The 27,359-nt window shown below is 33.4% G+C and overlaps 1 protein-coding gene across 8 annotated transcripts in view; it reads left to right on the top strand.

The window, feature by feature from the left end:
• The window catches only part of PPP1R12A (protein phosphatase 1 regulatory subunit 12A), a 172,925-nt gene extending 148,772 nt beyond the window's left edge, over positions 1-24,153 (top strand). For all 8 annotated transcript variants that reach the window (XM_023559159.2, XM_023559180.2, XM_023559167.2 and 5 more), the window contains 8 exons: positions 2,160-2,281; positions 4,544-4,609; positions 9,386-9,402; positions 10,404-10,539; positions 13,126-13,230; positions 16,563-16,610; positions 18,933-18,983; positions 21,993-24,153. In XM_023559159.2, coding sequence (XP_023414927.2) covers positions 2,160-2,281; positions 4,544-4,609; positions 9,386-9,402; positions 10,404-10,539; positions 13,126-13,230; positions 16,563-16,610; positions 18,933-18,983; positions 21,993-22,079 — 632 coding nt within the window. In that variant the 3' untranslated portion in view covers positions 22,080-24,153. The remainder of the gene's footprint in view (positions 1-2,159; positions 2,282-4,543; positions 4,610-9,385; positions 9,403-10,403; positions 10,540-13,125; positions 13,231-16,562; positions 16,611-18,932; positions 18,984-21,992) is intronic.
• The last annotated feature ends 3,206 nt before the right edge of the window (positions 24,154-27,359 follow it).

Below are 27,359 nucleotides of genomic sequence, written 5' to 3' on the forward strand. Positions count from 1 at the left end.
TAATTAATAGTTCAGCAGAAACTGTGACAGCAACCTGCACTGTGACTCACTCTACCTAAATAAAAAAAATATGATGGTTAAGAATGAAAAAAATAGAAAACAGAAATAGAAAATGATGTGGACTGGACTTGATAACGTGTATCATTACAACTTAAGACGTCACAAAAATCTTCATGACCACCTACAAAAAAGTCAATAAGAAAGAACTGGTGAATGATTATTTCTAGGAGTGGTTCATTAATGTAATATTTTTCAAATGCCTTAAGCTATTTTTTGCCTACTGTGTAGATCATATCTTTTAAATGCTTTTTATAAGATAGTTTTAAATGAAAATCATTTAAGACATGTACTGTCCTTGGTAAAACAAAGTTGTTTTCATGCATATTCCTTGAGAAGTAGATTTTTCTCAGCGATACATTGGTGTTTTTGATGCTCACTGTTAACATTTTCTGTTATTTGATGTAAACTTATTATTTAAATTCTAATTCCTACTTTAAATCGGACATGGGTACTATATAAAATTATTCCTGATTATAGGCATTTTATATTTTAAAAGCTAGATTCCATTGTATTACTCATGTTATTATCAATAATTAAAAAAAAATTTACGTAGGGTAAATATGAGAAAATAAGAGTTTCCTAATTTCCTACTGGTTTTTCTATTGTTGATCATTGAGATGTTTTTGTTTTTTAAACCACTCTGTGAGGCATGCATAATGTTCATAAAAAATTAATTAAAATTATGTGATATTCACATAGAAAAATTAGGGGTATTCACATAAAAGTCCAGACTTCTGGCTTCTTTTGAAAAGTTGGAAGATTGACGGTGCTGGCTCTGAATTCTTACGTGTCAGCAATCGTCTGGAACAAGGAGTAGCAGCCCCTCACTCTTTGAGTAGCACCCTCCTGGCATGGAGCCCTGGTGGCACAGTGGTTAAGAGCTTGGCTGCTAACCAAAAGGTTGGCAGTTTGAATCCAGCAGCCACTCTTTGGAAACCCTATGGTGCAGTTCTACTCTGTCCTGTAGAGTTGCTGTGAGTGGGACTCAACGGCAACGGGTTTGGGTTTTTTTTTGGTCCATAACCAACAAAAACCAAACCCAGTGCTGTGGAGTCGATTCCGATTCATAGAAACTCTATAGGACAGAGTAGAACTGCCCCATAGAGTTTCCAAGGAGCACCTGGCGGATTCAAACTGCTGACCCTTTGGTTAGCAGCTGTAGCACTTAAGCACTATGCCACCAGGGTTTCCATTTTTTTGGCCCATACTACCATTTATATTATGGAGGTGGCCACTAGAGGGGTTTGAGTTTTAGATCTCTGCTGTAAACTAATTCCAAAAACAATAATCCCTCTTCTACTATTTTGGGTTTTCTTTTGCTGTGATGCTTTGCTAATAATATAGTAGCTTTCAAAAAATTATTTTTAATATTGTTTTTGTTCCATATACACCTTTTGTAGCATATTCAAAAGCCCTAATATTCGCCTTTTTTTTTTATATATATGCCTAAACACATTTTAATTGTTCCAGGAAGGAAACAGATTTTAAGACTAACATATTTTATGCTGATTTGTTTTAAATAAAAGATAAATATTTTTTCTAAAAGAAAAGGATTTGAACTTTGATACTAATAGAAATTAAATGAATACTGCCCTTGTTCTGTTGCTGAGCGAGGACTGGCAATAGTAGAAGCAGAAACTTAATTTTGTCTGGTGCCTACTAGCTGTTCCATCATTAACTGTACTTTTTGTCTTTAAGTATTAAGTTTGGTTATAGTAACTATCTCGCTATCAAACATTAATAACTGAAGCTCTCTCCTTTCACAAGATTCAGTTATTTTCTGTTCAACAAACATTAGTACTAAATGTGTCTTTTATGTAACATTTTTATGTTAGGCACTAGGAAAATGAAGATGATTAGTTCCTGTATTGATCCTCAAGAATGTTCTAATGGGAAGTACAGATAGATGTAGTTTTGGTGTGAGCGACATAAGAATGTTTACAGTGTATAGGAGCACTGAGACAAGCAAAAATTAATTTCAATTAGAGAATCTGAGTGGGCTTCACAAAGGAAGTTGGCTTAGAATTGAGTTTACATTTACCTTATAAACTTCTGTCAAGATGCAGTGCTATCATGTGGCTAATTGTAATCCTCAACAGAAGGAGAAAAAAGAGAAGAGGAAAAAGAAGGAGAAGATAAATCACAAACTAAATCAATCAGAGAACGACGGCGACCAAGAGAGAAAAGAAGATCTACTGGAGTTTCATTTTGGACACAAGATGTGAGAACCTTTTAAAATATCACTACTTGATAGTATACTTAATGTTTCTAGGAGTACATACTAGTAACTTCTTATATGCCTCAGATTCTTTAAACCATCGTTACGTTTTCTAAATCATAAGTTGTTAAATCAGAAAAGTTTTTCTTTATAAGAATAGTTAACTGCTACTTAGATATTTGGTACTACTTAAAATTAGGAGTTCTGATGCGATTTTGAAATAAAAACAATAATAGTTGCAGCTCAGAGTATATTGATTATTTCATAATGGCTAAACTGCCTATAGGGTCACTATGAGTCGGAATTGACTTGACAGCATTGGGTAAACTGTCTTTATCTTAGAGATTCTTGAAAGAAAGTTGCTGTACATTTATTTCCTGGTTTCATAAATATCATCATAAGATCTTCATAACAATTATTTTTATTTCAGGGGACACTGAATAGAAGCAGTGCTTTACTTATCAAATTACAATAATTAATTCTATTAAATTTAACGTTTATCCTGATCCCTGTTTGTGTGTCTGACATTGCTATTCATATGCAGGAGAAAACAGAGCTATAGTATAGCACTGTTAGTGTGAAATTCATGCTGTTTCAATACAACACTCAAGCACAGAAGGGCCAACATAGTTTTTCTTCTTTAGCCTCGATTTTTTCCTATTATTTCTCTTTTAATTTTTAATATAGAAATGTTCAGGCATATGCAACAGTACCAGAATAATGACCCCCAAGTATCCATTGTTTCAGTTAAATCCCCACCCACTTCCCCAACTCCTGTATTATTTAAGACCTCACAGTCTTAGCACCCTAGCATAGTAACTCTTACTACTTAAAATTATCTCATCTTATTTTTTATTAAGAACCCGTGTGTGTTAGCAATTTCATGACCAAAGCTTTACTTAGTACTTTTCCTCCAATTTTATTTAGACCAGTTCTGCTTTCAAAACTGTACTCTCTGAAGTCATCTACATACCCAGCATTGTAAGGATCATTCCTGAGATCCATATTGGCAATAACCATCTTAATTTGAGCCAGCACTGAATTGAATTCTAGTCAGCCTTTAAAGCACTCATCTCCTTTCCCCTTCATAGCCACGTGTTTGAACCTATATCATACAACATGCAAAAAAAAAGAGTCAAGGGCACTGCCAAAGGGCGATGTGTGGTTAGGCAGCCCTTTCCTCTACTGTATTTTTATGTTCCTTTTTTCAGTTACAACCTTTCAGGAATTCTGAGCCTCCCCCACTTTATTGTTTTTTACTACATTAGTGTGTTTCCTCACGAAATTCCAATACATAAATACAGTTCATGCATGGAATTAATATTACTGTTATCATTGTCACCATTATCATTATTGAAATCTCCTGTCCACAGAATAACTTCACATATCACCATTTTGCTAGGTACCAAAATGGTACATGAATTGATTCTAATACTCAGAATAATAGTGTTTAAGTTTCTGTCCCCACGTTATGGATGAGGAAATTATGGCTCAGAAATTTTAAAATAATTCTTCTTAAGTCACACAGCTAAAAGTAGCTATACCAATATTTAAAACTAGATTTATCTAGTTTAAAACCTGTGGTATTTTTATAGTATGTTTAAATGCAAATTTCTCTTTTCTTTTTCTTTAACCTATTTAGACTTGTTGAGATTTTCAAGGCCTTCTTGTAGAATCGTCCCATAGTCTGGGCTTCTAGGCTTGTAGCCTGTTGAACCCTTGATTTTTCTATTTGTTGTGCTCCAAACTTCGAAGAAGTTTTTAGATGGTTGAGTCACCCAAACATAGTAGGACTCTTATAGAAATCGTGCCAAGCTTATAGAATCTAGCTTTTCTTATTTAAAACAGTGAATTTCATATTCTTTTTGATGCCTTGTTATTAGTTGAACAGCTAAATAGTACTTATACTCTAAAGTATAGTGTAGTATCACTATTATTTACAGTTTAAAGTAGAATATCTTCTCTTTTTCTCATGCCAAGCCTCCAGCATTCTATTCCCCATATGAATGTGTTTCCTAAGCCAATTTGTCATGTAGGTGGTCTTTCTCCATCATATATGCTAATCTACTTAGCTATGCCATGGCAACGAATTCAGTTTACATAAGATAGAAAAGCTTCTACTTAAAAATCAAATTTTCTTTTGATTCCATGTTGTGGTAGATTTTTCTCTAGTCATTTTAAACTAGAAAAGCCCTAAAGTTTTCAAATATCACCTGTTTGAAATTTATGTTTACTTTTCTAAAATATATTGACAATCTATTTTAGAGTGATGAAAATGAACAAGAACAACAATCAGATACAGAAGAGGGATCCAATAAGAGAGAGACTGAGGTAAATAGCATTACTTTTTGTATTTAGAAGTATTCGTATATTTCTAGGACTACTTTTTAATTATATTCATTTATGCATATTCAAAACAGTTACCGAAACTTGAACCTACATGCTGGGGATACAGTATCAGTGGTTTGCTTGGAAATCAGAGATAGAGGGACTATTAGGAACATGATAACTATTTTAGAAGTAATGGAAATGTTTTGGATCTTAATTGTAATTGTGGTTTTATGGATATGCACAACTGCCAGATCCATCAAATTGTACACTTTATATGGATGTAGTTTACTATGTGTAAATTATTATTCAAAATTGGAAAGAAAAAACCAGAAAGATAGTAGTACCCTTAACCAAAGGAAAATACCTAAAGTCTATTCAGAAGAAGTGGACAACATTTCCAGGTCCACATTTTAGTTCTGTAGTTGGCGAAACTGTGTGCTAGAGCAGATGATAGACGTCTTTAACTGTGTTTACATCTGTTCAGAAATTTAGAGTCTCTGAAGGGCTTTTACATTCATAATCACAGCTGATCCTCACAACAATCTTCTGAGAAAGCCATTTTTTTCTCAGTACTAATGAAGGACCTAACGCTAGTTTAAATGACTTAAGCTTGAATAGCTAGGCAGTAGTAAAGTTTCTTTTTCCCCATTGGGTTGTGCAAAAAGCTAAAATTCTTTAAGGAACTCCATCTGTGTAGGGGTAAGCTGTACAGCATTGAATTAGTTCTAGTCTGCCATATAAACCCAGCACTATCTAGCCTGAAATGGCGTTTTGGTCATGTTAAGTTTATCTTCTTGATTTTGACTTGGGGCTCCTTAGCTGTTAGATTTCCTTTTCATCAGTAGGGATCTACATTAATGTCCAGAAGTGGCCAGAGGTTGGTTAATACCTGTGCTATGTAACTGGATGTTATTTTTAGGGCCAAGTTTGCCTGTCTTGACCCAAAAGGCACTTTTATTTTATCTTAGGTAGCCAGAGAGACAGATTGAGGAATATATTATTTCCAAGGATAAATTATTTACATGGTTAAAGTTTTGTCAGTTTTAAGACCTTTTTCCGTTACTTGCCAGCACTCCCCCAATTCGACTCTGTCCCTTATTTCGTATATTTCATATTTTCTATAAACTTGTCCATCTTCTTCCTTTCTAAGTGGAAAGGTAAACAAGAGGAAGGAGGAAAGTTAGTAAACTCCAGCTGACACTTCTCACTTCCTTATCACACAGACCCCCACCTCCCACCAGGCTAGAGTGGGAGGGAAAATATTTTGCAGCTTCCAAAGTTACAACTTCAAATTAGTTCTTCCTTAAAGCATGTTGGATGTTGTGTTTAAGTTTTGCTGTTAAAATTATGCATGCGATACATTATGGTTAAGTAGAACATTGTCTCTATGGAGAAAAGTGTTCTTAGTTCCGCACAACTTAACTAGTTTTTGTTTATTTTAAATAGAGGATTATTTAGCATTCTTTCAGTGTGTAAAAGAAAAACCAAACTGGATTAAATAATAAAGAGAATTTATTGGGCTCCAGTTATATTACACAACCCTCTGCATCAGCTTTATCCTCAGGCTGGCTTCCCTCATGAGGGTGAGATTATATTAACCAGCTTAGGCCAGTCAGGAACCATCATCAAAATATTGCAGCCATATTGTTACCGAGTGGGCAACATACTCTCCCACCTAGTCTTAATGACTGCTACATAGTGAGGAAGGGGAAGAATGGAGATTAAGAAGGTAAAGCCCAATGTCTGCTGCAGTAGACTAGAGGAATGTTTTTGCTGTGTAAGTGTGCTGCTCACTTTTGGAAACCAGTAGCATCAGTCCTTATTTCTCTATGAAAAGAATACTTTTCTCCATAGAAACGATGTTCTAGTTAACCATAATATAAAAAACATAGCACATATCTAATTTTAACAGCAAAACTTAAATACAACATACTGAAAATTCTTTTGTGCTTTTCCTGAAGTAGTTTTATTACTACCTCAAAAATATTTCATAACAAACTTCTGTGTAGTTTGTATAATCCAAGTTAATCATATTGAGAGATGGCTTTCTGGCATGTACCTCTTGCACTTAAAGAAAAAGTAAATTGTAAGATGCCTAAAGTTTTTGAAAATTCACAATTGTATATGAAGCTGAAGCTATCTGCCTTAGCAATATAAATTAAAAGAAAAAACCTGTAAACCAAACCCATTGCCGTCGAGTAGATTCCGACTTACAGCAACCCTATAGGACAGTAGAATGGCCCCATAAGGTTTCTGTGGAGCGGCTGGTGGATTTGAACTGCCGACCAGTTGGTTAGCAGCCAAACGCTTAACCACTCGACCACCAGGGCTCCAATTAAAAGAAAATTAAGGTAAAATTTTATCACAGATAATTTGAATTACTTTGTCATGATATCATTGCTCACTATAAAAATGGGACTTCTCTTGCTTTGGTTACTGTGATTTGCTTTCATTAATCTATCTATTGGATGGTAAGACTCAATATACAAAGAACATTAGTAATAAGTCAATAGGATACCAAGGCAAGAAATCAATAAGAAAAAATGAACAGATTTGGTTATATAAAAATATATATGTTGGAATATGGCAGAAGATACCCTTATTAAATTGAGACATAAATTTGCTCAGTTTAAAGTAAATAATTTTAGTTCTTTTTTATAGCATTTGAAAGATTAATATCCATATTATATAAAAGACTTAGCAAATAAATAAATGGAGAAGAATACAAAAGAAGAAATGCATATGATCAGTAATCTTGAAAATATATTTAATCTTATTAATAATCAAACACGTGATAAGTAAAACAAAAGTGAAATTGGCAAAGGTTAATGCCCAGATTTGGCATGATTAGTATGGAATTAGGCATTCTCACATAAGGTTTTAGGGCTATACTAAGTTCAGCCTTTTCAAGATCAATTAGCAATGTGAATCAGAACCATGAAGAAAATGTTCATGCCTTTTTTTTTTTCTCTCTCTTTTTTTAAATTGTGCATTAAGTGAAAGTTTACAAATCAAGCCAGTCTTTCATACAAAAATTTTTATACAGGTTGCTATGTACTCCTAGTTGCTCTCCCCCTAATGAGACAGCACACTCCTCCTCTCCACCCTATATTCCCTGTGTCCACTCAGCCAACTCCTGTCCCCCTCTGCCTTCTCATCTCCCCTCCATATAGTAGCTGCCCACATAGTCTCGTGTGTCTACCTGAACCAAGAAGCTCACTCCTCACCAGTGTCATTTTCTGTCCTATAGTCCAGTCCAATCCCTGTCTGGAGAGTCAGCTTTGGGAATGGTTCCAGTCTTGGGCTAACAGAAGGTCCGGGGACTGTGACTTTTGGGGTCCTTCTAGTCTCAGTCAGACCATTAAGTCTGGTCTTTTTACGAGAATTTGAGGTCTGCATCCCCCTGTTCTCCTGCTCCATCAGGGATTCTCTGCTGAGTTTCCTGTTAGGACAGTCATCGGTTATAGCCGGGCACCAACTAGTTCTTCCAGTCTCAGGCCAACGTTTATGCCTTTTTCCTTAGCAATTCCACTTCTAGAAATTTATTCCCAATAAAACTGAAGTATACAAAGATAAATCTACAAGGGATTCATAGTAGCAGTGCTCATAAAGCAAAAAATTGAAAACAGTCTATGTATCTGTTAGTAGAAAATAAACAAAATGTATTGCATAGGTGGGTGTTTTGTGTGTTCATATCATATTATTATGTGTACATAAAAAGGTTAACAATGCTTATCCAGGAGGTAAAGGGATGAGGAATTACAGGGGAACTCTTTATACTATAATACTTTCATATGAGTTTACATTACTTTAAAATCAGAAAAATTAAGAGCAGAGTTTTACTTTTTAGGAAAAAAATTGTAAAACACAGTGAACAAGGGTACAGTTGGTTTTGCAAATGAAATGTAAGCAGACTTTAGTAAAACATTTTTAGTCCCAAATCGACTTTAAACAGTCCCAAAGGAACACATAAAAAATACAAATATAATGGGAAAATACAGATACCTAAATTCAGGAATTTGACAAACCAATTTCGAATCGTTACCTTACAGAAGGTTATAAATTCACTGAGTACTTCAGGAGAAAGAGGCAAAGAACACCAAAAAAACTACTTTGGCCCCATTAAGACTCTTTTGCCCTGTTAATCATTTCATCATTTGGATGAGAAGAGTTACTGGAACTTAAACATAGCATACCACTTGCTTGAGAAAATTAGCTTAACCATCATTTCCTGCCCCTTAATTTCTCAACCTTAAAGAAATGTAGAGTTGTATTTCCAAAAAAGAAGTTTTAGACAAAGTATGTGTATATGTTATACATAAAATATCTTAGGTGTTCTTTTGTTTGCCTCTCATTTTATGCCTCAGAAACAGAAAAATGAGATATAAAATAGCTGCTTTGAGATGCGACATTCTAAACTTGGCGTTTCTTAATGTTGAATGTGTTGCTTTCTAATGCTGAGAAATGGATATTTTTCTTAGTCTCTCATTTTTTCTTCTAATTATAAAATAATGTATATAAGAATTTATAGGAAGTCAAAGGATGTTCATAAATTTCCAAATATCTATTGTATGGTATTGTGCATGTAAAAATACACAGTAGATCTGTGTTTTAGAATCTCTTTTTTAGAACAACCACATTAAAGAATATACAGTGAATAGATAAGTTTGTTTAATAGTCTAAAAATAGTATTGTAACATTAAACTATCAATCATAAGTCAATAGTTTAATGAAAGCATAAAAATTTAGTGTGACTGTGTTTTTCTTTCTTTCAAGACGGATTCCATCTCAAGGTATGTTTCACTTTTTTTTTTTAATTAACCTTTATCTCATTTTTATTCTTGGCTAAAAAAATGTTACTACAAATGTAAGAACTTTATAAGTTGATAGAATTATTTTGGTAATAAAAATCTATAGATATTTAGATGAATCTCTTTGCATGCTTTTGATTAAAAAAAAAAGACAATGAAGATACTCTAAAAAGTATCCTCTAACTGAGCATCAGTCATCTTTTCAGAGACCTCCTAATACATTCTTGAATCTAATCTCCATTTCACTTCTCATTCTGATAATTGTTAACCAACGTCCTGTAAGACCAAGAACAAATTTTTATATACTGATGATCTACTGAATTGAAATGCCAAGGCAATAGCATTTATCAGGAAAGATGATCTGACCTGAGAACAAGATTATAAAAAATTCTCATTTATTTCTGTTTAGTACAAACCTGGAAACCCTGGTGGCATAGTGGTTAAGAGCTGCATCAGCTAACCAAAAGGGTCAGCAGTTCAAATCCACCAGGTGCTCCTAGGAAACCCTATGAGGCAGTACAAACCTATACCTATCACTTTGGATATACTGTAGTTCATCAAATCTAATATGTTACTGATTTTAAAACACACCATTGTATTACATACCTCTAGAAAAAAAAAAAAAGCGCTGCCAGTTAAACTAAATTACACCATCATTTCAAAGCCATGTCCTGATTTTAGAGATGTTAAAATGTGGGGAAGTGTACAATTTAAAGTTACTGAAATATGATTATCATGTTATGAAACCATGTTTGACTTACAGATATGGAAATTTTGAGCTACTTACTCAAATAATGCAAATTAGTACTGTTAAAAATAGCTTTTCATTTATTATGTATTGCCAAAATATCGATTAGATAACAAAGGAGGTAACTAAGTGTTACCTACTATTTTGGAACATCAAGTTAGTCTATACTGGGATGCATGTTAATGAAAATTGTGAAAGCTTATAATAAAGATTTTGATAAACTCATCTTTTGAAGATATGAAACCAGTTCCACATCAGCGAGTGATCGGTATGATTCCTTGCTGGGTCGCTCTGGATCATACAGCTACTTAGAAGAAAGAAAACCTTACAGTAGCAGGCTAGAAAAAGAGGATCCAACTGATTTTAAAAAGGTATTTGGATTATTTAGTTATATTTAATTAAAAGTAACTTATCTTTTGTATCGAGATATTTGTTTGAATATTATTCCTAGAAACTCATAATGAATCAGCATTTTGAAATTACTTCATTTTCGGTTTTTGGCAAGTAATGGTAAGTAAAATATAAATAGCTGTGTTTATTTTTCTTTAAGGGAAGAGAGATGTACTCGAGACTTTCTTATTTCACATTTAAGTGTCTTAGGGCAAAACTACTGAGAATTGAGCTGAAAAGGGACATACAGTAGATGGCATATGTATATTTCTTTATCTCCTTATTAATAGGAAGCAGCCAAATAGAGAATATAGTTTTTCCTAGGTAACAGAAATACTTGTGGTAGTTAAATGCTATTAAAGATAGAAATAATTAAAGAATAAACCCCCAAAACTCAAAAATGTAGTATTCTGACTATCAGGATTCTTAATTTTATGTGCTTGGAATAAACCTAATAAAGTTTGTATTTACACATGTTCCCAGGTATCAGGAAGCTAGTTGGATTATCCACTTTCTTAATAGGCCAAGTGCCTATATCAGGAGAAGGAAAGGGAACTTTATATTGGAATAGGATTCAGCCATTCATCCATTCAGTAAAGAACTGAACAGTGAATTGTGCTCAGTAGTGAGATACTCATGGGCAGGTAGAAATAGAGAGATTGTCTTTACTCTCTTGAGACAGACATTATCATAAAATCTTATAGAAGTATATGTAACAGGAAAATAATGAGGCCTAGAGATAGATTAAGGAGCCCTGGTAGCGTAGTGGATAAGCACTTGGTGGCTAAGCGAAAGGTTAGTGATTCAAACCCACCAGCCACTCTGTGGGAGAAAGATGTAGCAATCTGCTTCCATAAGTATTACAGCCTTGGCAACTACAAGGCAGTTCTACTGTATCGTATAGGGTTGCTATGAGTCAGGATCAACTTGATGGCTAGAGATGGATTTCCTAAGAAAGTGAGGCTTGAGTCAAGAACAGAAGAATCATTAATACTTAACTGACAAAAATGAGAAAGAAAAGTGTTCTAAGTGGTGTGAACTGCAAAAGTCTAGACCTGGTGGTGGATAAGTGCATGATACATCGGAGGAATTAAAATTTCAATATGGCTAATAGAGCAGAGAAGATGGTGATGTGAGATTGCAGCTGAATATGTAGACTGGGACCAGGCCATGCATAACCTTACAGACCATTTTAAGAATATGCTAAGAACGATGGCCGTTCAAGGGTTTTTTAATTGTGATGGGGTAATGGAGTGGTTGGCATATGAAAACTGCGAGATTTTCATTTTGAAAAGTTAACTCTTCTTTGTTTAAAATAAAGGGAAGTCAGGGAAAATAATTTGGTTATTAGAAAAGTCTAGATGACAGATGATTGCACCAATGAGGAAAAAAGAAGTTGAGATTTAAATGTTATTAAAGAGGGGGAGAAGGAAAACTGGGAAAGGAGAAAGTCTTTAGTTTGATCCTGGACCTGAAATATTTCACATTCCTTTCATAACTTTACTATAAGCAATACAAGCTTAATAATAAATGCAACTGATACTTTAACTCAGTTTTGGGTATACAAGAGGGGGTGATGAGCAGAAAAGCTCACTGATGCCATATAAAGATCATAATGGCTCCTCAGCTCCAGCCGATAGTTGTTGTGCAGGTATGTGCTCCCCTTTTATCAGGTAATCTTTTTGTTGTTGTTGTTGTTTTAAGATACCCTGGAAAGTCAGATTTTTCTTTATAATTTTTAAAAAGTTGTAGCTATATTTTAAGAGGTTGTGTGGGACATACCTGCATGATCAACAGCTTCTGCTTGAAATCACAAAGCATTAAAAAAATACTTTTAATGTGTCCTTTAATATCCATGGAGTCCCTAGGTGATGCAGATGGTTAATGCACTCAACTACTAACCAAAAGGTTGAAGGATCAAGACTACCCAGAGGCACCTCGGTAGAAAACCAAGCAAAAAACCAAACCCATTGCCATTGAGGCGATTCCAACTCATAGCAACCCTATAGGACAGAGTAGAACTGCCCCGTAGGGTTTCCAAGGACCAGCTGGTGGATTTAAACTGCCGACCTTCTGCTTAGCAGCCTGAGCTCTTAACCACTACACCACCAGGGCTCCTTGAAAGAAAAGCCTAGTGATCTGTTTCCAAATAATCAGCCATTGAATACCATATGGAGTGCAGCTCTTCTCTGACACACAGGGGTCACTTCGGTTGGAATCAGTTCTACAGCAGTTGGTTTTAATAACTCGTCTGTTATATTAGTCTTTCTGTCTTAATGTTGCAAAATGTCAACGGGAAACTTCTTTAAAATGTTTTAGATAGTTGCCATCAAGTTGATTCCGACTCATGGTGACCCCATTTGTGCAGAGTAGAACTACTCCATCTGGTTTCCAGCCAGTGACCTTCCAGAAGCAGATCACTAGGCCTGTCTTCCAAAGCACCCCCGGTGGTTTTGAACCACCAACCTATTGGCTAGTAGTCAAACGCTTAATTGTTTACATCACCCAAGGTCTCCCATAAAATGTTAACAGAAAAGTAATTTCTTATTCTACTCTAATTTTTATAGCTTTATGAACAAATCCTGGCTGAAAATGAAAAGCTAAAGGCACAGCTGCATGACACAAACATGGAACTAACAGATCTTAAATTGCAATTGGAAAAGGCCACCCAGGTTTGTACCTTTTTTTTTCTTTGTTACTCTAAAGGTAATGGATCTCGCTTATCTTGTTTTAAAAATTTCACTGGCATTTTCTCTAATATTAGGTCTAACCATAAGTTTAGTTACTGATAATAGCTTATTCGTAGGTAATGCAGCTTACTGATAATCTCATTAATTTTTTTCTGTAGTACTTAAAAATACAAAAATATAGCCAGCCTTATAGTGAAAGTCAGGATATTTTTAAGCTTTTTAAAACCTATGTTGTAGTACATGAAGGATTTGTTTAAATGCTTATTTCCAACATACCAAATATAGCAAGGCATTAATAACATCTATACAGAATCTACTTATAGTCAAAAATTTCTTCATAATAATTTCTATTTATTATGAATATTTTGTTTATTCAGATATTGTTATTTGCTATACCAGTACTGGAGGAAGATAATTTTAATCACAACACCTTTCATCTTAATGTTCTTTCCTCTACCTATATAATAGCCTATAAGAGGCAATTTTAGACAATAAAATTAGGATACCCAAGCAAAACTCATGACCATGTGCATATGATCTAGGATGTGTAGAACATTTGTTTCCCAAGCTCTTTTTTCATGGAACACCAATTCTGGGAGATAGATAATAGGCATGTTCCCTCCTTTCTTCCCCTACCTACCGTCCCCGAAAAAGCTTTGTGATCAAAGAAACTTGGGAAATGCTACATATTTTACATCTGGGAGATTTTACAGGGTCTGTTTATATTTTAAAGACTCTGAGGGATCCTACAATTAAAAAAAAAAATTGTTTAGTTTTAACGTGGGGCTTTCTAACATAAATACATTTCCGTAGCACTGGTCTTAAGATTTGATTTTTTTTTTTTTAGTCTTAAGAGTCCAGCTTGAAAGCACTGGTCTAAAATGGCATCTCCAGTTCTGTGAATGGGACTCTGCATACTTCTTTTGGCCATTCTTTTATACTTTTTCCCCGCCGTGGTTTTTTAAATCCGTTCTATATGTTGAATTTGTACTTAGCTGTCCATTTGTTAACGACTATTATGTTACAAAGCAGTAGAAACTGTGCCAAAATTCTAGTGGATATCTTAGAAAAACTATGTAAATGCTATTTAAAACTTTTAGAGATACACAGAAAAGTAAAACTGATGAACATTAAACTTTTTGTTCAACTTCAGAGTATTTCTACTATGTATTTAAGTCTACTGCGAATCCTTTTTTCTTTTTTTAAATAGTGACTGCTTATACATAGCTATTCAGGAATATGTGTTAGTGGTGGCAGTTTTGATAGTTGCATGGAATTTTTCCAATGGAGAATTATCATACTCCCAGGAATTAATCTTGAGGCTTGGGTCTATTTGATAGTATTTAGTCAATGAATCCCAGAATCTCTGAATCCTGCCCTAGCCCAGCCACCCTTCTCCATATGTAGTTTCCAAGAAGGGAAATAGACAAGTTCACCAGAAAACAGTTCTCTGAATAACCACTTTGTCGAATGACCAGTTCACCAGATTTACTGATTGTGATTTTAACAGCATTAACTGGAATGTTTAACAAAAATATTAATAACTCGGAAAATATTAACTGAGTTTGATTTTCTACGTAGGAAATTGGCAAATGAATATTAAAAATGCTAAAATGTTCTATATTGAAAAATACCCACATATAAAATTGTATTAATTCATATGTGATAGCATTGTTTTAGCTATTTCTGATTTCTTTCAGGTGCTTTTGAATGTCATTTACAAATTTTTCAGCCTTTTAAACCTTTTTAGGATTCATTTATAGATTCTCAAATGGCATAGGACGGTCTTTGTTTTATATTTCTAGCAGTTAAAATATACATTTAAATTGTAAAAGAAACCAGAATTGGCTGAATCAGTGCCATCATATTTCAAATTCAGAATTTGATTTTTAACAAGAAGCAATTGGGATACATCAACTTTTATTTTTCCCAAGAAAGTAAATACAAAAGCATAAAGCCATTTAAAATAACAAAGAAGTAAAGATACCTGTGCATGATTGTTTTTTTAATTTTAATATAGACTAACCATAAAAAGAAATTGTGAAAGAAGAATCAAAAAATGAATGCAAAAGAGAAAATTAGTATATAAAGAAATACTTGGGGGGAAAAAGGCAATCATAAGCCAAAAAAATTACCATATTTAACACTGAAATTTTGGTTAGTTAATGGTGAAATATTTTTTTAAGTGTCCTCTGTGGTCAGTAGCCACAAAGGAGCATGCTTGTTGAAGTTGTCAAAAGCAGTTTTTGGTGAATTGGTAAAACTGGTTATTCAGTAAATTGGCTGTTACAGAATGAGCTATTTGATGAATTCATATTTGGCAGATTGGCCAGGAATCCTAAGGAGATCTAGGTACAAAGGTCAGGGTAAATAAGAAGTAAAATACCACTTGTTTTAAACTGGGCCTGTGCCAAACACCCAGATGCAGAGCTCTCTGGTAGAGAGTACAACAGTGTAGCTTAAAACTCCAGAGGCTTTCCCATGTCACTAAAGCTAAACCAAAATCTCATGGCCTTATCAACTTTGAGCTGCTTTCACGGTACAGCAAGCAGGAGAAAAAATGAGGGCTCTGAGGTCATACAAGAAGAAAAGCTATATAGCTAGGTCTTTTTACAAGTGAAAATAGAAACAAGCCCTCTTACCAGTTCTGGAACATGGGTGATTAGAAAAGAAAACCATAGAGAATTGAGCAGAATTAAGATAGCTGTGGGACAGGGCAAAAAGACCAGTTTATTGGTCTGGATGCATAGATGGAAAGTTAGTCAGTCTGGTAATAAACACATTCTAATCAAGGTTCTGCAGTCTGACCATTCAGATTAGCCACTCCTGCTGGTGGTGTAGGAAAAGAGGCCAGAGCTTAGTATGTAAGGAAAACCTAGGATGTTTCTGTTTTTGTTCCACAGCTCTCACTCACCGCTAACCCCAGCAAAACTATGTAAAGACCTGAAGAAAGTAATATACAAACCATAAGATGAGAGCTGTGGAGACCATTCTATTTCTAAACATCCTTTCTTTCACTGTTATTTCAACACAAATCCTCTTTTCTCTTTTCTTTACTCATACTTGTGTGTTAACTACTCCATCTGAATAGTGTGATTTTTTTAAGTAGCATTTGATTTTCTTTAATTGTGGTAGAATATGTATATGTATACATACATATGTGTGTATATATATATATAAAACATTTGCTGTTTCAAATACTTTTACGTGTGATTTCTTTTAATGCACATTAAAGGGGAGTTACTGTGTTACGCTGCCCCCCATCTTTATTCTTTATTGCACTTATATCCCTTTTATAATTTATTATATTACAGAGACAAGAAAGATTTGCTGATAGGTCACTATTGGAAATGGAAAAAAGGGTAAGTGTTTATCTTATTGAGTAAATAGTCATTTTCCCCCTTTAATTGTTTTGTGGAAGGAGCTCTGGTAGCACAGTGGTTAAGAGCTCAGCTGCTAACCCAAACGATTGGCAGTTTGAACCATCAGCCACTTGATGGGAGGAAGATGGGGCAGTCTGCTTCCTTAGAGATTATAGCCTTTGAAATCCTATGGACTCACTATGAGTTGGAATCGACTCTACGGCATTGGGTTTTTTAGTTGATATAAAAACCTTTTTCTCCCTTTGCATTTTTAAAATAACCAATTTGTTTTTTTTACTAAAAAAAGGAGAAATTATTTTTAAAAATGCAGTATAAAAATAATTACAGTCTGTTAATGCCTATATCATCTACTAAATTCTACCTTGCAATAGCTACCAGCTTTATTATTATTTCAGCATGTTTTTAAAATTAGTATTCTGGGCCATTAAAAATTATCACTATAGCTATTAATTGCTAAAATTTTAGAATCACTTATTATTTTATTGAGTTTAATGTTGCTTGTTGTATCTTTTCGCAATATAACTTGTTGAATTTTATCTCCATAATATTCGGAAATAACAAAATTAGAAATAAAGTCATACTAATGGTTGAAATGAAAGACATCGATAGTATAGAATATACTTAATCAGAATATTTATTTTTGAGACACAAGTGCTCACATCTTTTCAAGAATATTTTTTCTTATAGCAAAAGAATTAAAATCAACCCTAGTAGTATCTGCCCTTCTCTTTTTTCTAAATGTATACACACACTTGTTCATATTCTGACATTTTCACCCAATTTTCACTTTATCTGCCTGTCAGGTGCAGATAAATCACAATGTAGTAATGTACTTTTAATTTAAGATGATAATAATGGTATTATTAATAAAACCATTAATAAAAATGCTGATTTTTTTCCAGCACTGTCTGTGTACCAGGCAGGCACTGGGCTAAGCAATGTACATGTATTTTAAACATATATTTTTTTAATGTTAATGAATTGGCCAAACATCAGAAACTACCTGCAGTTTTACAGTTGTCAAATAGATGTCATTGAGCCAATAGGATATTGGTCAATTTGGTGTAATATTCTTGCCTTACTTTACCACTACGTGGTTAAAAATCTTGAAGAAACCTAATAAAATGAGGCTAGTAGGGGTTATTTGTCAGTCAGGAAATAAGCTATTTCTGAAACCTCACAAAGTTAAAAGTATCAAATATGATACTATCTATGCTAGTATTTTGAGAAATGCAATGATTTATGTGAATTTGTCATGGCTATATTATTAACGAGGAGAAAGGAAAGGGTATGTATAGAAAATGACATCTTTGTATATGTAATAATGTTTAAGCATGCCAATATTAGAATAACATGGTACTTAAGAGACTGAGTAGGATTTTATCTATTTTAAAATCACGTACCCTAAAAATATTAACATTTACAGTGAATGAACTATTTTACTAAATATCAATATTAATTATTAATCTGGGAAAGAAATGTCTTAAAAATAGTTTCAGTGTGATTAAACTAAATTTAAATGGTTTATATCTGAAAGGTGACCGGCAAGAGTCAGTATCTTCTGGGCGGTATGACCTAACCAAAGTTTTACGTCACATGAATTACTGCTGCACTTTTTGCATAACACCTTAGACTGCTTATTACTTAAGGGGGAACAGTAGAACCTGCTGCAATAATCTGTTGTATGTTGCCTTTGCCTGTCACTCTTTGAGGAGATATATAGTTTAAAATAAATGTTGCAGTTGCTTCTTCATTAAATTTCACTGCACTGATGCTACACCTAGTACCGACTTAAATACAAAGCTATAAAGTTTATTGCATATATGCGACTAGTAAATATTGGTGGAGGGGATGAGAATTTCTTAGATCCTTTTGAAATTTTAAAGTACACATATTTTAGGCACGTTTGCTTCTCTGCTTTTCTGCTTCTGTCACTGTAATGTAATTGCATCTTTGTGTGAGGTTTTTTTTTTCCTTTTCTATATACTCTTCAGTCTTGAGTATTGATTTACTTTATTCCTAAATTTTATGTGAAGTAAAAATACAGTTTGAACATGTTATGTAGAATCAGAAAGTGAAACCTTTAAATAAACAGTTTATAGAAAGTAACAAAAACACAAATCTTCAAATTTATTTCTCTCAAATTTTGGAAAGCTCTTTACACGTCACTGGCATCACATCTTTTTTCTGTACTGCTCCTGATTTGATCAATGATTCTAAAGTATCACAGTTTCACAATATAGAAGAAAATTTAAGAATGTAATAATTTTATAATTAATACTAGTACCTTGTATTGACTAGGAACGAAGAGCTCTAGAAAGAAGAATATCTGAAATGGAAGAAGAGCTCAAAGTAAGTAAACCGTGCTGTTTATAAGAGAGAGTGCTGTGTATTAATTTAAATTCTATAATGCTATGTTTACCTTAATTGTTCTCAAAGTTGATTGCCTAATTTGTAAATTATCTGTATCTTCTGCTTCTTAAGTTCTGATTTTAGGTGAGCTGTGAGTTGGGAGAGGATTTGAAACTCAAATCATTTTGATAATTTGTGTAGCACTTTTGAAGTTCACATGTAGAAGAAATTAGACAATAGGGATGATACAAGATTTGGGATTTTTGTCTCATTTTTGTTACCAATCATTCTATCCCTTTTCTCCTTTTAGCATTAGTAATGTCCGTTTGATGTTGATCTGTTTTAAAATTATTACAAAATCCTAAATATATTTCCTATGTTTTCTTTTAAAAAGCAGCAAACTAGCAGAACCTGTCTTAGGTAGAATTGCTAAGCTAAGTAGTATTTTAAAGTTATTTTTTATTGTTTATATTTCCACATATTTTTCCTATGTTTCTTGGAGAGTAAATAGGGGGATCGATATAAGGTAAGTGTTCTCCTCTGAAAAGAAAGGACATTAGAGGAGTACACAGGAAGAGCTATATATTATTGGCCTCTATTACCTGTGGAGATAGTTTGTTTTGAATGTGGAAAGGAACACTTTGCAGAGAAAAAAAGGCATAATTAAATGATTACCTCTTACCACATTGTCTTGTATAAAACCTCTTTATTCCATTATGAATTAATGAACTAATGCATAGGAAATTGTGCCCATAGAATTTGAACTTCAATATGTAAATGTTTTATTATAGAATTGTTTGGTTCATTATTAAACTATTTTTTTTGGATGGTTTTGAAGATTGGGAACAAATCTTTTGGGTATTATTTGCTTATGTACTGTTTTGTTTGAAATGGAATTTTAGGAATATACTGTTTACTTTTCTAAATTTCTTGGAATATTCTTTTAAAACTTTATTTTTTTTCTTCTTATATTCATTACCTGTGATTCTCTTTATTTTTATTGTACTGTTTTCCATTTTCTTTCTTTTGTTCTTATTTCTTTATGTTCTGATTCCTGTAGAAACTGCACCAAATAAAGCAAATTCAAACTCTGAGAGAGTTAAATGAGCAACTGCTGACTGAGAATAGGGCCTTAACAAGAGTGGTAGTTAAGCACTCAGGGTTCTCTGGACAACTGCACTCTGTGAACCTATGATTTACAGCTTCATCGTTTCTTCTTGGTAGAGCCAGGCGGGTGTTTTTGTAGAAGTAACCGAGTCTGAGCCCACTTTGACAAATTAATGCCATTGTATCTGGAGCTTACCATATAACTATTTAATAATGCATGGCTTCTCAGAATGTTAGACTTATAAATTACGGTAAAGTTAGGGAATGATTTAGGAATTAAGACTTGTCTGCACTTTTGCAAAGCTTGTATACCTGTTTGGCTCTACAGATATTTTAGAGCTTAAAATTATGGCTATTATTTAAAAGTTTTTTATTAGAACGAAAATGGAACATAAACAGTGCAATATATTTTTTACATACAGTTAGTATATTTTGAAGCTGAAAATTAAACATGTATTATCTATTTTTCAAAATATTTTCAGTAGGAACCATCTAAGTTTATATTTAGTTCTGTATTACAGAGATAAATAAAAAAAAAATCCTATAGAGTCTTAATGTAAACTTCAGATTATTATATTTTATAATTAAACATTCTCAACACTTAAGAATTGATTGGTTTCAATAGAATTAAACTCTTCCTTAAATAAACATTTTGCCTAGGGTAGTTTTGTAAGTAGAAGTTTGCTAGAAGATAATCTAGAACATTTTGAAAGCTAAAGGGAGGAATAGATATTTTGGAAACTGGATTCTTAAGAGGAAGAATAAATTATCTTTAAGAAAACAGGTAATAACTATTTACATTTCTCTAAATTAAACTGGTTCTAGTATACCTAAATACTTTTTAATGCCCTTTTTCCCTATGAGATAGAACAAAATTTTTTAATGTCCAAAATTTAAGCTATATCATTTCCCAGCAAACCAGGCAGAATACATTCTTAGTAAAAAGTCCAGTTAACTTGTAACATTCCTATCTTCTCAATTTGTTGTAAAACCACAAAAAAATTGAGTTCCATTGTTCTGAAGATGTGAGGGTATCTTTTTCTATTTGATTCAAATACTAACCAGTATTTTTAATGCTTGGATGATTTTATAACTGCAGATTTACTACTCTAACCTATAAATTATTTTTTTACTATTCCAATAATAATAATTGCTTTGCTACCATTTAATGAGCACCTGTCTTATATCAAGGAGCCCTGGTGGTCCAGTAGTTAAGACAGTCAACTGCTAACCAAAAGGTCAGCAGTTCAAAACCACCAGCAGCTCTATGGGAGAAAGATGTAGCAGTCCGCTTCTGTAGAGATTTACAGTCTTGGAAACACTGTGAGGTCACTAGGAGTCAGAATCGACTTGACAGCAGTGGGTTTGGTTTGAGTTTGGTATCTTATATCAGATGTTGTACTAGGCACTTAAACTTTGGGACTGTATGAATCCCTTAAGAAATTTTAATAATTTAGAACAACTCTGACCCCCTTAAAAGTTTCTAAATAGACTTGTGGTTATAGGAAAAACAGTTAAGTATTGTGGTTTTAGCTCTGACATACATAAAGCAAAAAGCCTTGTTTAGATACTGATAGCAACTCCCTCTAAGCCTATCCTAACAAACACAGGTTTCATTTTCTTGGCTGTTCTAATACAGTGTGTTTGTGAGTCATAATATCAAGTGATTTAGTAAATTTTTATTGATACTTTCAAAGAATCAACCTTTCATTGAGTTATTTTTTAAATTAGCTTCACAATATCAAAGTTTGATTTTTTTTCCTCATACATGTTTTAGCCCCTAGAAATATATATGACTGACAAATCTCATTCATGCATCTTGTAGTGAAATATAATGTTTGTTAATAGTAATATTTTATCTTTTTATTGAAGTAAAAGATTCTTCTATTTTTCCCCTCATAGATGTTACCAGATCTAAAGGCAGACAACCAGAGGCTAAAGGATGAAAATGGGGCCTTGATCAGAGTTATAAGCAAACTTTCCAAATAAATAAAAAAGCAGCAAGTCATGGAATTGCACATATTAGTAACCCAGTGGACCATAAATGGCAGTCACTGGAAACCTGGGAAGAATCCTTGGAGACTGTCATTTTCGGATATCCTGCCAAATGCCCTCTTATCTAGGGTTTTGTTTTGTTTTGTTTAATTTTGGGTTTTTTTTTTTTTTTTTAAATCAAGACCATTGTTTCATGTTAATGCAGCTGCTGAGAAGATTTTTTTTTTTTAAAATGACTGAGAAAACTTGTTTACAGCTCCAGCATATAAGGAAAGTGTTCAAGGCCAGATATGCCTCAGATATTTAACCAGTAAGCCTTAGTTGTACATAAATACTTTTGTGTCAACAAGAACTTTCAGCTCTCACAGAAGACAGTTATTCAACATTTTTTGATGTGCCACGGTTTCCAGTTTTTCTATATTTAATTTTTTTGCTTTACATCTTAAGCTTGGGTTTGTATTTTTTCCTTCTAACTCTTCATGTGGCAGACATTTCTATGTTTTCACAACTTTTTCATTTACAGAAAAGAACACCTGCTCTTCTGAAATAAATGTATTAGGCTAGTGCTGTGTTGTCTCCCACCTGAAACTGAATTGCTTGGTGGAACGTTTGCTTTCACTGTTTGTGCAATATGCATTTATTTCTTATATGAATGCTTTAAAGTCAATTGAAATTAGATTCTTTTAAGTCCTATTTTCTGCCTTCATTGGTCACTTTTTTATTATTATTATTGTAGTATAAGACGTTAGATTCTGTAATCTTCACATTCGTTTTAGCAGGTACTGAGTGATGCTGTATATATAAATAAGTGTATTGTTTTGATTTTTAGATCACCACATGGCATGCTTGACTATTCCTTATTTCACACGTCTGTTAGTGCAAAGTAGGCTACTCCATAATAGTGTTAAAAACAAAACTTGCGAACAATGTGATGTAAAGTCTTTAAAAGTTATACATTATATGGAGCCCTACCTTTACAAAAGATTTCTACTGTAAAGTGCTTTTACTTTTATTTCCAGTTTTCATTTGATAGTATTCAGCCGTAATTAAAGTTGCATAAGATAATTAGTTCACATTTCACATACCTGTATTTATCTGAGTGCTGTCTAAAACTGTTGTGCTAGCCAAAGTAATGCTATGAAATCATTTGCAGATTTAACCTGGGAGTTAATGTTAAATGCACTGTTATTGCCATGTGAAGAGGCATCAACTTTGATACCACCATCATGTTCAGACCATTTTATACATTTCAGTGGCCTTTTTAAAAAGCAAAACCGAGTACATAGTGAAGATGGCTTTTATTTGGACAAATAGCTTTTATATTTTCATTAAACCATGCAAAAAATATTACATCTTTCTGGCACATAACTGTCTCCTTAAAAACCACTGAACAGTTCAGCCATTTGAATAAATTGTACATTGTAAAGCTTAAAGTAGCTAATTGTATTATTGATTGTATTGTATACTGTATTAAATGTGAATTTGTACCCCTTCATTTTAAAAGGTCATTGTGTTCTACTGCCTACATTAGATTACTTGAGGGTTGGGTAAGGGTGTTTTGGTAAGCAGGATTTTAAATCCTCTTTCTCCTGATTGGTTTTATGAAGATATAAGGTTATGCTCTTACTACCAAGCTCAGGATTCTTGATTTTTAAAGGTACAAGGATAGTTGTGGAAGTTTTATTTTTGGTTTTATTTGGATTGTATGAATGGTGGGTCTGAATATAGAGAATTTCCATGGTCTTATTGCAGAGGTAAAATATACAGATAATTGATCAGTTTGAATGACTGCAACATGTTTTGGTTGCACAACAGTTAGGCATGCTAAGAATTATATTTGTGAAGTTTGGATGCCTGTGAAGAATGATTAAATACATGTTTCTAATATTTTAGTGTTTTGTACTTAGGTTATTTATTCTTTGTATCTAAAACTGAACAGCTACTGTGCTATATTGATTTTATTGGTAGTATTGAGCAGACCTTGTTTCTGCATGAAACTAGTTGCAAAACCCACTATTTTGAAAATAAAAATGTATTTTGACATATACAAATAAAATGAATAAAACTATTTTAAATGTGTGAACTTTTACTGAAGACATTTTAAATTTTGTTTTGAAACTGATATTTAAATTATGCATGGGTATTTTTTCACTAATTGCTTGGATACCGCTTTGAATAATTTTTAAAATTGTAATTTTGTGATAATTTGCACAGCATTGTACATGCACAGCTGTAAATGCAATCTTAATTTGCCATATTTATGCAATTTCTGTACCAATTTGGACAAATGTTTATATATTTTACATAAAGCTATCTGTATGCAGAATCTGAGAACTAGTTTTTTATGAAAATAAGTGGGTAAAAATAATGATAACAGTGAGTTTCTTGAAGACAGTTGCTTTGTAGCACAAGACTTCATTTCCATAAACATTTTTGTTTTTTAAATTAAACCTTTTTTTAAGCTACAGACAGGTTTGGGAATCCATATGAAGAGGTAATATTCCATTGAAATGCAAAATTTACATTTTAATACTAGATCATTTTCAACCTAGATTTTTCAAGGTTCAACCACCAGTCTAACCTATCTGTAACTAGATAAGAGACACTTTGGATTTTGAATCTTTGGTGGAGCACTTGTAGTGTGTGTTTAATCAAATTAATACAACAAAGATAGAGCTTTATTCTTCTTCCAATACATTACCCATGCATGCTCACAGAATGATAGTTATTATTGTTACTTGTCCTCTGTTAAAAAAGGATTTGACATGTAAATACTTCAGATCCAAATAAAAGTGTCTATAGAGCTCTCCAGGAGAGTATCCATATAAAAAGTAAAGTAGATATTCACTGATCCCTTAGGATTACCACTTACTCTCTTCTGGCTTATTAAGTTGGTCATGACTCCCAGTGCTAACACTCTCTGAGAAGAAAATATCCAGAGAGCCAAATTCTTATCTTCAAACTAGGACCATGTATTTCCAGCAAACATAATAGCTTTATTGATTGCCCTTCACCTTGTTGATATAAGCAGCATTCAGAGCAAAGTCCATTAATGATCATTAACTATCCATTTGCTCTATCTTGCTAATGAAATCCTTTGGTTACAAAGGTGAATGTTGCCTGATACACAGTCTTTTCTGCGATATTCCATGCTTTACATTCTGTGTGTGGGTGTGGTCTCTGTGTGTCTGAGTGTGCATGTTCAACTGAGATAATGTACATAGGAAAATTGTCAAAAAAAAATTAAGTGTAAATGAAATACTTATTTCACTATTTTATTATATGTTCTTCAATAACTAAATCCATTTGTTAACTTTCACTTTGGAAAGGTTCTCTGGAGTTAAGTTTGGTGTAAACAACAGAGAGGGCATTTTCTCGTAGGTAAGTGACACAGAGAATGTCATATTGCTATTTCATGCCACAAAATAACTGGATTACAAAGCACCACATTTAAAATAAAAGTATAAGAACCAGAAGTGTAAGATTTTATTTTTGGAATAGAGTAAAATACATAATGAGTTCTATTCTTTTTACTGTAAATTTGAAGTTTTATTACAAGTTTTCTAAAGTGTATTAGAAGTAAGCTCTTTTAAGCCAGTCTATCCCATTGTGTCCCTGCTTAAATTCCAGTAAAAATCTAGGTCACAAAAGTCAACTAAATTTTCATTTTAAATAAAGATGAAGAAAAGAGAGGGCAAGACTTAAAGAAATGAACAGGAGTAGTAGATTTGATCCTAAAATATAGCTAGTAGAACCTGTACTTGGTACTTGTCAGTCTGGAAGTATGTTAGAGGAAAAGAGATACATCTTCTCTCCCCGTCCTTACCCTCAATTTTTCTTACATGTCTGTTTTTATATAGTTCTGATTTAATAAGATGTTACCTTGTTTGATCCCTAACACAGACTAGGTAGAGTATGTCTCCATTTTACGGGTGAAAAACCTGAGGTTTACAGATAATTAACTATTTCAACATCCCAAGCCTGGTGTAAAGCAGAGCTATTACCCAACTTAGTGGTAGATGTCATTTTTTCTCTCCAATTAATTGAGAGCTTTATTCACTATTCCACTTACCTTAACAAATTATTTGCATGAAATTGAGTTAAATATGACTCTATTTTGTATGTTTAGGCTTAAAATACTTGGTTATATTTGAGGAGCTAAAATGGACTGGTATTGGTCATTTTGAATCAGTCAGTCATATGGTCTGCTACGCTGGGAATGACAAATTGAAGAAGAATGGTGTCATATTCATCATCGAAAGGAATATTTCAATATCTAGCCTTAAGTACAGTGCTGTCAGTGATAGTATAATACCCATATGCGTAGGAGGAAGACCAGTTGATATGACTGTTATTCAAATTTACACACCAACCACTAATGCCAAATATGAGGAAATTGAAGATTTTTACCAGTTTCTACAGCCTGAAATTGATCAAACATGCAGACAAAATGCACTGATAATTATTGGTGACTAGAACGCGAAAGTTGAAAACAAAGAAGAATTGGTAGCTGGAAAATAGGGCCTTGGTGATAGAAACAATGCCAGAGATCACACTAAAGAATTTTGCAAGACCATTTACTCATTGCAAATTTATTTTTTCAGCAAGATAAACAGCAACTAGGTATGTGGACCTCACCAGATGGAAAACACAGAAATCAAATGGACAATGGAAAAGCTCAATATCATCAGCCAGAACACGGCCAGGGTCTGACTGTGGAACAGACTATCAATTGTTCATTTGCAAGTTCAAGTAGAAGCTGAAGAAAATTAAAACAAGATCACGGGAGCCAAAACATGACTTTGAGTATACCTTACCTAAATTTAGAGATCATCTCAAGAATAGATGTGACGCATTGAACACTAATGACCAAAGACCAGACACATTGTAGGATGACATCAAGGACATCATACACGAAGAAATCAAGAGATCATTAAGACAGGAAAAAAAGAAAAGATCAAAATGGATGTCAGAAGAGACTCTGAAAGTTGCTCTTGAATATAGAGTAGCCAAAGCGAGTGGAAAAAATTATAAAGTAAAAGAGCTGTATAGAAGATTTCAAAGGGCAGTTCGAGAAGTCGGAGTATTATAATGAAATGTGCAAAGACCTGCAGTAGAAAATGAAAAGGGAAGAATATATTCAGCGTTTCTCAAGCTGAAAGAACTGAAGAAAAAAATTCAAGCCTCGAGCAGTTTTGAAGGATTCTATGAGCAAAATGGAAGAAGTACAACCAGAATGCTCCTTAGAAGCAAGAATGATGAGACTATGTCTTA

Source organism: Loxodonta africana, chromosome 4 (genome assembly GCF_030014295.1).
Source record: "Loxodonta africana isolate mLoxAfr1 chromosome 4, mLoxAfr1.hap2, whole genome shotgun sequence".
NCBI classification, from domain to species: domain Eukaryota; kingdom Metazoa; phylum Chordata; class Mammalia; order Proboscidea; family Elephantidae; genus Loxodonta; species Loxodonta africana.